This window comes from Carcharhinus amblyrhynchos, chromosome 1 (genome assembly GCF_965287045.1).
Source record: "Carcharhinus amblyrhynchos chromosome 1, sCarAmb.v2.hapA, whole genome shotgun sequence".
NCBI lineage: Eukaryota > Metazoa > Chordata > Chondrichthyes > Carcharhiniformes > Carcharhinidae > Carcharhinus > Carcharhinus amblyrhynchos.
In genome coordinates this window covers 39,690,054-39,704,578 of record NC_137324.1, presented here as the reverse complement: position 1 = coordinate 39,704,578, position 14,525 = coordinate 39,690,054, and the positions used below count along the sequence as shown (strand labels likewise).

General features: G+C 41.0%; 1 protein-coding gene across 4 annotated transcripts in view; it reads left to right on the top strand.

Annotated features, from left to right (window-relative positions):
• The first annotated feature begins 3,007 nt into the window (after window positions 1–3,007).
• Window positions 3,008–14,525, top strand: part of zfr (zinc finger RNA binding protein) — an 82,982-nt gene continuing 71,464 nt past the window's right edge. For 3 of the 4 annotated variants that reach the window (XM_080212964.1, XM_080212881.1, XM_080213128.1), the window contains exon 1: window positions 4,004–4,257. In XM_080212964.1, coding sequence (XP_080069090.1) covers window positions 4,112–4,257 — 146 coding nt within the window. In that variant the 5' untranslated portion in view covers window positions 4,004–4,111. Of the gene's footprint in view, window positions 3,511–3,815; window positions 3,909–4,003; window positions 4,258–14,525 lie in introns of those variants that run through there. The other variant, XM_080213046.1, reaches the window with a different exon arrangement.

Below are 14,525 nucleotides of genomic sequence, written 5' to 3'. Positions count from 1 at the left end.
AATTGCTGCCCTTCTCGATCTCTCAACCTACCCCAGTCCTCTGGCCCACCTCAATCTCCAACCCCCCACCCCCACTCCCACCTGTCCCAATCTCCCAATTTCCCCCCCTACAAACTGGCAAACCTGACCCCCTCCTGGCAGGCTGACCACCTCTCCCCCCACCCCCACCCTGATGGCTTGCCCCATCACTGTCCACCCTCTGGTTCACTATCGCTAAACCAAGCGCAGCACTATCATAGCAGAAACCAAGAACAGCACACACCATGCAAGCATAAGCAATCTTTACCAACACAAAGCAGATAAAATCACTTTGGAGGGTCCTTGCACATGGTTAGCTAAGTGTCACTGAGTGATTAGTATAGCACTAATGGGCAGAAGGAGGTGCTCGAGGCAAAGTTGTAGACAGTTTCCCCATTATAAGATGGGGGTCAGAGACAGCCCTGCTCAGCTGAGAACAGAGGGGCCTCAGTGATCACAGGAAAGGAGGCTCCATCCAGATCAGCAGCAACAGATGTAGTTCCATGTGCTGGAGTTCCCTGACATAGTATTGTAGGGGGGTATTTTGAAAAGGTGGCCAATTTATGTCTAAAAGCTCAGAGACTGTATTCAAAAGGCAAAGTCTCTGTTCAAAAGATGTAACAAAATTTACTTAAAACACAACAATCAAACAAGACAAACAATCCATTAATGTATGGCTGTTTGGAGGTCTCCAAAGGGTTAAACAGCTCAGGTGCAGGGCTGTGAAACTTCTCCAAAGATCTGATGCACTCAGCCAGAATACAGAAGAATTATAGCTTTTGTCATCTAAAATACACCTCTTCATTAGCTTAAAATCAATATCATCTAATGTTCACACATCAGTCCTATTTTTGACAAGTATTTCAGCCAATTCAATCTGCCACTCAGTACAATGATATCTCATTAATCCATTGAATCCAGACATCTACCCATTTTGGCTAAACACACTTGCTGGTTACTATGTAACTATGGATGCTTTTGATTGCCAGGTCAGAAAAATATGCAATTTCTGCACTCTAGAAATGCATTATCTTCTGTCTGGACAATGTATGTTACACCATTTGTCCCAGAAACTTGAAACTTCTAATGCTTATTTTTGCTGACTAAGGAATTCCCAGCTTCCAGCTTGAACCGTCTGACTTTACCATTACACTTTGCAGCATTTTCTGTTTTTGACTGAGATGAACAATACATGTTTTTGTTATTAAAATACATTCAATACTTTGATATATATATGTACTTGTTGTAGAGACTCACTTAACCCCTTTTTGCTTTCCTGTCACCAAAAAGACTACATCTGTCTGAATTTCACTAGCTGATTTAAAATTCCCTTCTACAATTCCCCTCTCCTGGCTGATTGGCTAAGTCAATATTAGGCCATCAAATAAACTTAAGTCCTAAAGTATGCGATTGTTTTTTAATTTCTCCCCACTCCTCCTTGATTATCTTAACTACCCCTATGTTGATTGTGTGTTATTGCATCTGAGTTTTGATTCTCATTGATGCTAAATCTCAAAAAGTAATGTCATCTTATGTATGGCATTAGAAAGATGTCTTTAAGTAGATGTTCTCATATGTTGGAGCACTCAGTGGTATAGACGTCATATCTTTGTTTTTGTGGCCTTGAGCAGAGCAGGAGCAATACCAAGCTGCCTTCTATGGTGCACCTGTAAGAGTTGGTGATAGTTGTAGCATATGCCAAATTTCCTTAACCTCCTAAAAAAAAGTTGGGGCATTTGTGGGCTTTCTTGACTATAGCATCAGCATGGAGGGACCAGGATAGATTATTGGTGATCTAGACACCTGGAAACTTGAACTCTTGACCATTTCCACTTCATTCCCATTGATGTAGACAGGGGTATGTCCTCCACCATGCTTTCTGAAGTCAATGACAATCTCCTTGCTCTGTTTTGTTGATATTGTGGGAGAGATTATTATTATTGCACCAATTCACCAACTCCGCTATCTCTTTCCTGTACTCAGACTCATCATTGTTTGAGATCTGACCCACTATGGTGGTGTCTTCAGCAAATTTGAAAATCAAGTTGGAAAGGAATTTGGCCACACAGTCATAGCTGCATAAGGAGTATAGGAAGGGGCTGAGGACACAGCCTTGTGGGGCACCGGCGCTGAGGATTGTGGAGGAGGGGTTGTTGCCTATCCTTACTGATTGTGGTCTTTCGGAGAGTCGGTGAAGACTTGATGGGCTGAATGGCCTCCTTTGCACTGTAGTAAGTCTGATTAGAAATAGAAGCAGAGTAGCCCATATAGCCTGTTGAACCTCTTCCATTTTCGATTTGATCATGGCTGATCTTCAGCTTCAACTCCTTTTATCCTTTCACCAATGGTCTTTCCAACCCCATGAGACCTTATCTTGCAATATTAACCTTATGTATGGTATCTTTTCGAATGCCTTTTGGAGATACCACATCCAATAATTCTGCTTTATCCACCCTACTAGCTACAACCCCAAAAAACTCTAATAAATTTGTCAAACATGATTTCCCTTTCATGTTGTCTTTATTTGATTATAGTATATTTTTCTAAGTGCGTTATTAAGACATAACAATAGGTTACACCACTCAACTGTTGATGTCACGCTAATTGGTCTGTAGTTCTGTTTGCTCTCTCCTTTTCTCGAATGGGGGTGTTATATTTGCTAACTTCCAATCTGTTCCAGAGTGTAGAAAATTGAGGAGATTTAAATCATAACCAGTGTATCCACTTTCTCTGCCGTTATCAGTTTCAGAAACCCACATGGTCAGGTCCTGGGAAATTTGTTGGATTTTAGTATCTTGCGCCTCTCCAACACATTTTTTTTCTCTTCTAATCACTGTACTTTAATTTCAGTTTTTCAAAAGCCACCACCCTTCCAGCGCGTATGCAATTAATTTTACTCCCGTGAGATGGGCATTGCCGAAGTAAGACCAATGAATGTGGCGCTGGTGCTGCTAGCGGGCGGTGCAGGACACATTATACGCAGTGTTTTCCTGCGGGCGGAATAGACTTCGTGGGATATCTGGTGAGGAAAGATAGATTGCGCCGAACTGCCGCAAGGTTGGTTTATTGTCGCAGCGAAAGTGGGACATGAGTCCTTCAGCGCCAGTGTTGTAAGAAGAGCTGTTCACAAGCGCGAGCCTTCTGCATTACACTTGACAGGACCGGATTAGGATTGTTGGATTGCAGCGCAGACTTGCCAAGGTCAGAGCGTTGGCAGCAGCGCAGAGCCGATGAGAGACGACGCCGTCAAGCAGACTGCAAGTCAACTGCAATGAATCTAGCAGCTGTGAGGTGTTTCTGCTCTTACAGACAAGCGCACAGAAACAAGTGGATCTTTATTTTTTCATAAAATAGACAAAGAAACCGTAGAGTTTGTGAAACCTCTGCTCTTTCGGGGGGAAGGGAGTCAGACAGAGCAAGAACATCGAACGGGAATCTGAGTGCTTGCACCAACCTCCCTGCTTCTCCCTGTGTGTGGACTCGATCAAAAAGGTTAGGATTTTTAAAATATACGTATATATTTAAAACCGCGTCATTAATTATTATGTCGTTCGTGTGAGGGGAGAGGGAAGTTTAAATTATTGCGCCTCTTCCTTTTATTTTGCCGGCCCGGCCTGCCGTTAATTCTGTTGTTAAAAAAAATGGAAAGGCAAGTTGTTGTTGTTGTTGTTGTTGAAGTGATGGTGGTGCGGTCGGAGAGGAAAAAACTACAACTCCCAGGCGGCAGCGCGGAGGGAGCGGGCGCCGCCGCATGCGCAGTGCGCCCCCCCGGCTAATTGTGACGTCTCTCTCCACAGGTTCCAACGCTGGAAAGGTGAAAGGTCGCGGCTGGTGGCTCAAAGAAACCCCCCCCATGATTCCTATATGCCCAGTAGTTTCTTTCACCTACGGTAAGTGTAATTGGTGATTTATATATGTTTGTTTTAAAAAAACACACTTTTTTTTGTTATTTAAAAAAAAATTGATTGAGAGAGGGAGGGTAAAAAGAAAGATGGTGGTGGCGGCTCCGCTCGCGGCCTTGGGAGAATGCTAAAGACTTTGATTTGTATTGAGGGAGGAGAGTATTTGTTTGTAGCTGAAGCTGAACGATGTGATGATGTTTTACTGGTCTCTCCCTTCTCCCTCTTGTTTGTTTGGGCGCTTCGCGTGGTGCTCAGTGCCCGGCCGGCTAGGCGAAGATGCCAAAATGGCCACCAGTAACTACTTTGGATTCGCCCATGGTGGTGCTGCGCAGTACAGGTACGTGAGTCTGCATCGCGCACAATCCGCGGCCTCTCAACACTTTTCATTCAAATCCCCACGCCTTCTCCCTCACTCTCTGTGCGATTCACCCACCATGTCCTCTTTCACTGCTGACCGCGGGGGGGGGGGGGGGGGGGGAATCTCCCCACTTCTCCTCTTGCACTTTATTTCTTTTCCGTCCTTTCTTTCCCCTCTTTTCTCAAAATCATATAGTGTCTAAGTGAGAAACCCCCTTTTTTCTAGTCACAAAATGGCGACACGGTATGCGGTCTCTATTATCGGTGCGATTTTTATTTTTTGTTGTCCCCCTGGATTTCATTTCCCACGGATGGGATTTAAACGGCCTCTTCTGTTTTGGTTTGAAAACACGTTCGTGTTCTTTTCCTGCCAACTGTTGTGTTTTGATCTCACGCTTCTTCCCCCTTCCCCCCCATCCCCCAATTTTCTTTTTAAACCGCGTGGATTTGTAACGGTCCCCGCGGGAGGACTTTTCAGGGATGGTCAAACAAGTTCTCACTGGGCTCTGAGCGCTTGGTGCAATAAAGAAGGCAGGAACTAAGATTCAGCGGTCCCGTTTGTCACTTTTATTTATGTAGCTATGTTTTGTTTTTGTTACTACTATCTAGTAAAAGAAAACATGATGAATGCTCGATGTGCAATCCATTATGTTTATTGACTTAATTAGTCAAATTTAACATATTTTGTATTTGGATCTTCTCCCTGATGGACCTTCCCCAGTATTTCCACTAGACATGCCACAGTATCAGTGGAGTAGTGGAAACTGATACTGTAGTGTCACTGGTAGTAGATTATTAATATGCCATGAAATGAATTGCAATTCATAGAATCCGAACAGTGCAGGAGGAGGCCATCTGTCCCATCAAGCCTGCACCCTAACAACAATCCCACCCAGACCCTATCCCATGATCCTGCATATTTAACTTGCTAATCTCTCGATATCATGGAGCAACTGAGCATGGCCAACCCAGCTAACCTGCACATCTTTGGACTTTTGGAGATTTCACACAAAACAAAATTAATTTTCTTGCACACTTGATATAAGATTTTAATGGGGGAGGGAAATTACACTATATAATGTCTTGCTTCATACCAAGCTCTGCTGCCTCATTTCAAAGCTTAAGCCGTCCGCAGTGTCAAATTCAGTAAACCTCTGCCATTTATATTGCTGACCTGCTGGAGGATTTCTTCATTGAATCTTGTATCTGTTGATGAAAGAATGGGATTTTAATATTTGGAATATGAGCAGTTGGGAACATCTCTGGAATTGTTTTTGAAATAAACCTACTTCTGTCGGAATTGAATTAGATCTGAAATTTGATCCATATTGCCTCCTATTGGAAGTCTCATGCATCGCTGTTTCAATTCCATGTCTGAAGGGCTGACAGACCTCCAGCCACACACATTCACTCACTTGTTCATCATTCTGGCTTGTACAGCTCAAAAGTAAACTTAAAGCAAAATATTGTAGATGCTAGAGAGCAGAAATAAAAATAGAAGGCTAAGAAAACTGGAGGCATCCATGGAGAGAGAAACAAAGTTAATGTTTCAAGTCCAAAAGTTCTTTCTGTCAGAAGTAAATTTATAACATTTGTATCAGTAGTTACTGTGGTTATGTAAAACAGTAGCAAACAAATCAGTATTTTGTAAATATTGATCCTGGATACTCATTATTGCTTTTCTATCTAGAAAGGTGGTGTCATTATATATTTTATTGGATTGACAGGAATAGTCTTAGCAGGGATCAATGAGAAGATGTTACCAGGACTCGTAGACTTATGACCAGGGGAGACGATGGTCCAGTGATCTTATCGCTGGACTATTAATCCAGAAATTTAGCTAATGTTCTGGGGATCTGTGTTTGAATTCCACCGTGGCAGATGGTGGAATTTGAATTCAGTTTTTTAAAAAAATTAAGAATCTGTTGAGACCATGAAACCATTGTCGATTGTTGGAAAAGCTTATCTGGTTCACTAATGTCCTTTAGAGATGGAAATCTGCTGTCCTTGCCTGGCCTGTCCTACATGTGACCCCAGAGCGCAGCAATGTGGTTGACTCTCAACTGCCCTCCAAGGACAACTAGGGATGGGCAATAAATGCTGTCCAGCTAGTGATGTCCATATCCCACCAATGAATTTTTAAAAAAATGCAGTGAGGTTGCCAAGACCACTAATATTTGATTCCTACAAATTACGTGAATTGCTACAAATGGATGGATTGACCCATTGTAAATGTCTGTCCAGCATTTGTACATGGATCACACCACATAACAGTCAGCCACTGACTTCTAATTTTTTATTAGGGAAAGAAGTCTGTTTTAAACAAGCTCAGTTCAAGAGGCCAGTTCAGTTTAGTAATAAAATAATTTTATGAATTGTAAAGAGTACCACCTGACCCAGCATGGCATTTAAAACATTCTTATTTCTGACCCAGTCAGGCAGTATTCTCATCAGTTGGGGAAAAGGCGTGAGAATGGGGTTCAGATACTTATCAGCCATGATTGAACGGCAGAGCAGACACGATGAGCTGAATTGCCTAATTCTCTCCTATGGTCAATCCAGATTTAGGTATCACCTGTCCAAGTGAAAGATAATCTGCGAACGTACTTATGCAGCCTTGTTACAATGTCTGTTTCTAGCAGAAATCCATAATGGCATCTTTTTAGATTCAGAATTTTTTTTCCCTTATTCTTAGATGCAACTGCAGAAAACCTTCTGATTTTCATGCAGTAACCAAATGTCTATTGCAGAACTGCTTATGACAGCCTATTCCAGCAATTTGTAAGGTTTCCTGCATTTTAATCCCCCCAAAAAATTGTTTTTTTAAAGTATTCATGGTGACTGTTAACAGCATTTTTTAAAGAAACACAATTTCTGGTTATAGAATAGCAGAAGGCATTTAGAACTTAGTGGGTTCATTGACCAGTGCTATTTTATAAAGGAAAGTAGAGTGAGCAAAATGTGATAGTCATTTTATCTCTTTAGCAGGGCCTTTCTTCAAAAAATTATGTACATGCATTTTTGGAAAGTATTTCTAAGAAAATTCAAGTGTGTGCTACGAGAGGAGTTAAAGCTGCATGATTGGAGAGTTGGTTGTACGAGAAACAGGATCATGGTAATTAGGTGAACTGGTGTTGCTGAAATTGGATAATACTTTGAATTGATGTACCCCATTTTGATGGATCTACTTTCTTTCACTAATAATACATTGGTTTTGTTAGGGGACAAAATAGAGAACTTTTGTTTTGGCCCATACTGCATCAAGCTAAGGAATACTCAATGATGCAGCCCATTTCAATATAACTGCCAAAAATGACTTTATTTTGTAGTTTTTGTAGCTTCACCCACAGGACATGTTAGCCACTGCTGCCAAAGAATGAAATTTTCACATACTGAAACAATTTAACACAGACTCATTTAGCTTCCTTACTTATATTTAATATAAAAGGTAGTCAGCCTGGAACAAAACTGCTAGTGGGGATCAGCCAAGAGAACAGGTGTACTCAGGTGTTGTAGAAAGAAAATCAGCCAGAAATTTTAATCCCTGCTGGAAAATGAGTATTCCAAGTTGGCTATTTATTCCTTAGGTCCAGTAACCTTTTAGTATTTGCTGTTGAGGTTCACAGATTTAAAATAAAGATCATTTGACTAAAGTACCAGAAAAATTGTGTTCCAGCAAAATTGGCATTCTCGGAAACAAAGAGGAAATGTTCACAAAGAATGTTTAATAAGTCATTTCTTTCAAAAAAAAAACGAAAGGAAGTGGTAATTTGTAGTAATAAGGAGTAGATCTGTAGGAACAAGGAGCCAAAGACAATTATATAATTACTATATAAACAATATCTAATTTTCATGCAGACTGGGTACTCTAATCCTCAGCAGAAAAACTTAGATTCTGTTGATGTGTGCTTTCAAGTCACTAATATTGTCATCTTGCACAAATAAATGTGGAAGTCTGAACTTGTTACTATTTCAAATAACATTTCTTGTCATATCAAGGAAACAAAATATTTATAATAATACGTTACATCGCATGGATAGCACAGAAACAGGTCTTTTGGACTGATTGCTCTGAGCCTTCATTTATGCTCCATTTTAGTCTCCTCTAACCCTATCAGTATAAACAAATTGTTCCTCCATCATGTACTTATCTAATTTCCCTTTAAATGCATCTGTGTTATTTGCCTGGACTGCTCCTTGTTCAGCATTTTGACCATTGAGTAAAATTTCTCTTGAAATCCCTATTCAGTTTTTTTTTGCATTTATGCCCTCTAGTTTTGTATTCACCTTTTTTATCTACCCTATAAAACTTTTCAAAATTTTAATAAGCTCAATTAGGCCAACTCTTTGCTTTGTTATAATGAAAAAAAGGTCCAAAATGACAGGGCAGACTAAGAAGGACTCTGTAGAAAGCAGAGACTGGTTTAGAATACATGTATAAAAATGCACAAAGTGGTGAGCCTCAAGCACAAATAGCTATGTGAAAATCTGATTCGATAGCAATAATGCAAACATGGTTTCAGAATGGTGAAAACTGGCACATGGCATTCAAGGTGGGGTGGCAATACTGACTAGGGAAGATAGTTCTACTTTTTTGAAAGAGAGATGTCCTTGAGGGAGCATAGGCAGAAATCTATTTTTTTAAGAGTTAGAAGAAAGATATAATCTACATATATTCTGCAGGCCTCCAAATATAGAGGAGCAGATCTACAGGGAAATATGTGAGAACCATTGAATGGTGATAATGGAGGATTTTAATTATCTAATTGTTACTGAGATAATGTTAGAATAAAGGTTAAGGTGGGAGAAGAATTTTTGAAGTGTGTTCAGGAGAGCTTCCTTGATCAGTATGCTCTTGGTCCAACTGGGAAGAAGGCACCATGACGTCTGGTTCTGGGGAATGAGGTGGGTCATGTGGACAAAATGTCAGCGTGGGGGAAGTACACTTGGATAAATGGGTTTTATCATAAAAGATTTAGATTAGTAATGGAGAAGAGCAAGGAACAATCTAAAGTAGATCTAAATTGAAAGAGAGCTAACTTCAGTGGCATGAAGGAGGAGGTTAATTAGAAAAATTGTAACAGATCAATAGTGATCTTTAAGGAAAAAGTGTTTCAGCTGTAGACCAGATATATTCCAACAAGGTAATAGGTAGAGAAGCCAAAGCCAAGGCTCCTTGGATGATAAGGGTGATAGAAAATGTGATGAAACGAAAGAAAGAAGGTGTATGATGGATGTCAAGTGAATTCTTCAAGCACGAACCAGGCCATATACAATAGATTGAGAGGGGAAGTGAAGTGGGAAATAAGATCGTCAAAAAGAGAGAATGTAAGAATAGAGTTGCAATTAACATGAAAAGAAGCCCAAATCTCTTCAACTGTGCTTGGATAGTTAGAGATGGGGTGGATCCTATTATGAGACAAAGAGGAAAAATTATGATTAGAGATGCAGGACAAGGCAAGAATATTTAGCAGTGGTGTTTACTAAGGAGGAGCATGCTGACAAAGTATTGGTAGATAGGTGGAGGTAATGGATAGACTGAAAATTAATAAACAGGCCTCGAATTTATAAGTCTTCCATTAATGGTATTATAATTGTGAACAACTGTGGTCCCTGTGCTGATACTTTGCTTGACTTAAGTAGTTCTTTTTACTGTTTTGAACCCAGCTTGCTCTCCATTCTGCTACGTGTCCAATTAAACCATACCGCTTGACTCAGCAAACATAGGAAAGTATTCCTTTGCTGCACAGAATCTCAAGACAAGGGTTTGATCGTTTGAGACTGAGATGGGGAGTTGTGAATCTTTGAAATTCTTAGGGTTATGGATGTTCTGATGTTTCATCAGTGAATATATTTAAGGCTGAGAAAAATAGATTTTTGGTGCAACGCCATATCCCATAAATACTCAACACAAAGAAATTGCTCAAGAGTAACAAAGGATTGGAGATGAAATGTATTTGATAATTCAAATGGTCTTTAATAAGATTGACTACTGACCAGGATCAGACCATGTGAAATAAAAGAATTAGGAGTCTGCCCAACCATTCAATGTTCCTGCCTGCTCCGTAAGACAAAGGAGCAGAATAAGGCCACTCGAGTTTGCTCCGCCATTCAATCATGGCTGATATTTTTCTCATTCCCATTCTCCTGCCTTTTCCCATAACCCCGATCCCCTTATTAATCAAGAACCTATCTATCTCTGCCTTAAAGACACTCAATGACCCGGTCTCCACAGCTTCCTGGCTGAAGAAATTCCTCCTCGTTTCTTTTAAAGGATTGTCCCTTTAGCCTAAGGTTGTGCCCTCTGGTTCTAGTTTTTCCAATAGTGAAAACATCTTCTCCACATCCACTCTATCCAGGCCTCGCAGTATCCTGTGAGTTTCAATAAGATCCCCCCTCATCCTTCTAAACTCCAATGGGTACAGACCCAGAGTCCTCAACCATTTCTCATACAACAAGCTCCTCATTCCAGGGATCATTCTTGTGAACTTCCTTTGGGCCCTTTCCAAGGCCAGCATATCCTTCCATAGATATGGGGTCCAAAACTGCTCGTAATACTCCAAACAGGGTGTGACCAGAGCCTTATACAGACTCAGAAGTACATCCCTGCTCTCATATTTTAGCCCCCTCGGCATGAATGCTAGCATTGTATTTGTCTTCCTTTCTGCCAACTGAACCTGCACATTAACCTTAAGAGAATCTTGAACAAGGGCTTCCAAGTCCCTTTGTTTCTTATTTCCTAAGCGTTTTTCCAATTAGAAAATAGTTTGTGCCTCCATTCCTCCTTCCAAAGTGCATCACATAAGAACATAAGAAATAGGAGCAGGAGTAGGCCATCTAGCCCTTCGAGCCTGCCCCGCCATTCAATAAGATCATGGCTGATCTGTCGTGGCTCAGTTCCACTTTCCCGCCCTCTCCCCATAACCCTTAATCCCTTCTCTTATCAAAAACCCATCAACCCGCTTCTTAAAAATATTTAGCGAGGCAGCCTCCACCACTTCAACGGGCAGAGAATTCCAGAGATTCACCACCCTTTGAGTGAAGAAGTTCCTCCTCAACTCCGTTCTAAACCGCCTCCCCTTTATCTTGAGGCTGTGCCCCCTAGTCCTACTGTCTTTTTTGAGCGGGAAGAGTCTCTCCACCTCTATCCTATCCATCCCATTCATCATTTTATACGTCTCAATGAGATCTCCCCTCATTCTTCTAAACTCTAACGAGTACAAGCCTAGTTTATTCAGCCTCTCCTCATAGCTCAATCCCCTCAACTCCGGTATCAGCCTAGTAAACCTCCTCTGCACTCCCTCCAGGGCCAAAATATCCTTGCGCAGGTGCGGCGCCCAAAACTGCACACAGTACTCCAGCTGCGGCCTCACCAATGCCCTATACAGCTGCAGCAAGACCTCCCTACTTTTATATTCAATCCCCCTCGCTATGAAGGCCAGCATCCCATTCGCCTTCCTGACCACCTGCTGCACCTGCAAGCTGGGTTTTTGCGACTCATGACTCACCTCACACTTCTCCACATCTGCATATCTTTGTATCATCTGCAAACTTAGCAACAGTGCCTTCTGTTCCTTCTTCCAAATCGTTAATGTATGGTATGAAAAGTTGTAGTCCCAGCACTGATCCCTGAGACACACCACTAATCACTGGCTGCCATTCTGAAAAAGACCCCTTTATCCCCATTCTCTGCCAGTCAACCAATCCTCTATCCATGCCAGGATCTTGCCCTTAACACCATGGGCTCTTAACTTATTTACAGTCTCTTATGCGGCACCTTGTCAGGGGCCTTTTGAAAATCTAAATAAATCATGTCCACTGGTTCTCCTTTATCTAACTTCCTTGTTACCCCCTCAAAGAACTCAAAGCAGATTTGTTATGTGTGACCGCCCCTTGATGAAGCCATGCTGACTTGGTCCTATTTTATCATGCACTTCCAAGTACACTGTGATTTAATCTTTCCAATGACTGAAGTCAGGCTAGCCAGCCTATAATTTCCCGTCTGTGCCTCCCTCCCTAAACAGCGGTGTTACTTGCTACTTTCCAGTCCTCTGCGACCCTCTGTGCTTCCAGTGACTGATTCCTGAAAGATCACCGCCAATGCCTCCACGATTTCCTCAGCTATCTCTTTTAGAGCCCTGGTGTGTAGTCCATCCGGTCCAGGTGATTTATCCACCTTCAGACCTTTCAGTTTCCCCACAGCCTTTTCCTTAGTGATGGCTTGAAACATTGGCTTGATTCTCTCTCCACAAAGCTGCCAGACCCACTGATATTTGCCAACCTTTCCTGCCCATTTCAGATTCCAGCATCCATAGTATTTTGATTTTATATACCTACTGCTATTTCATTTTAATAATAAAATTCATACAAAACATATATTTACATTTCAGCCATATTCTGCCTTTCAATCCTAACCACAATCTTCATTTTTGCAACCTTTCTTCATACCTAAAATTTGAATCAGTACTTGCAGCAGGTATCAGATTGTTTGCAACAATAGTTTTCTCAATCAAATATGATTCAGTGATAATTTATATGAATTGAGGGGTTGTTGGAATGTTCTCACCAGGAACAAGGCAGGAATATGTTTCAACTTTTCAAAAAATAGTTAAGTATGTGAAATAGGATGATGTGGATAGCTCTGTCTGAGAGCTGTGCAGTGGCACTGATGGGCCAAATAGCTTCCTTCATGCTGTGAAATTCTATGCTTTCCGCATGGAATTCCAGGTATCAAGAGTACTGCTACTGATTCAATCCAATACTTTCCAACATGTTGGGAAGGGAAGGAAATTCTTGCCTGCACCCTCAATTATCTTTTGCCTGCCATACTATCTTTTGAATAAGGTAACATTGAGTATGTGGTTGATAATTATTGGCAAACTAGATGACTACCCCTGCATGAAGTTGCTAGAGCAAGTTGAACATGTTTGCTTCAGGAACTTAACTGTGGTACCGAGCAACACATCCAACTAGCCAATTCAGTTTATTTTGATGCATGGTACTGTATCACGTACAAAAGAGAAAATTACGCTATGGACGACTCTTTTTGTTACAAAAACACAAAATGCTGGAAAATCTCAGCAGGTCTGATAGCATCTGTGAAGAGAGAATAGAGTCAACATTTCAAGTCTTCGCCAGAGCTGAAGACAAGGAAAATAAGATTAGATTTATACTGTGAGGGAGGATATGTGGGACTGTAATTGATAGGGATGGCAGAGACAAAAAGACAAAGGGAATGTAAATGGTGATGATAAAGGCTTGGAATGGTGCTGATAGTATCCATTAAGAGATCGGAATATGTAAAAGATCAAAGACGGACGTGGGCAGGAGGGCAGAGTGGTGTGTTAAAATGGCAAGTGACTGGAAATTCTGGGTCCTGCTTGCGGATGAATCAAAGGTATTCTGCAAAGTAATCAGCTAGTTTGTGTTTGGCTTCTCTGATGTAGACTACATTGGGAGCAGTGAGTGAAATAGATCAGATTAAAGGAGTATATGTGAAGCATTACTTTTCCTGATAAGAGTGTTTGGGCCCTGGGAAAGTGAGCAGGGAGGAGGAGAAGGGGCAGCAAGGGGAATAAGAAAAGTGATAGGCAGAGAAATCAGAGTCAGTCAAGGGTAGAGTTTTTTTAAAAAAAAGTAAGAATGAGACAAGAAACATTGTTCATTTCTCTTTGGCAGAAGAGTGGTAAAGGAACTGTGGCCAAACCATGACTTAAAAGGGAAATTAGAGATAGTATTAGTTTCAAAGAAGAAACATGCAAATTGGCAAGAAAAAGCAATAGACTTGAGGCTTGGGAGCAGTTTAAAATTCAGCAAAGGAGGCCCAGGGATTAAGAAGGGGAAAACGGAGTATGAAAGGAATCTAGCGGGAACATAAAAAAACTGCCTGACTGAAAAAGTTTCTATAGGCATGTAAAGTAAAAATGGTTGACAAAAATAAATGTATGCCCCTTAGTCAGAAACTGGGGAACAAAAAAGTGCTGAGGAATTAAATTTGTGCTTTGCTTCTGTCTTCACAAAGGAAAACATGAATAATGTACCAGAAGTTCTGAAAGAAATAAATTTTAAGTGAGGGGCTAAAGGAAATCAGGTATGAGCATAGAAATGGTTTTGGAGAAATTGATGGAATTGAAGCTGGATATATTTCTAGAGCCTGATAATCTTCATTCTGGAGTACTTAAGTTTGTTTATTAGTCACGAGTACATTAAAACTACAATGAAATTAATGTGAAATTGCCCAAGTCGTCA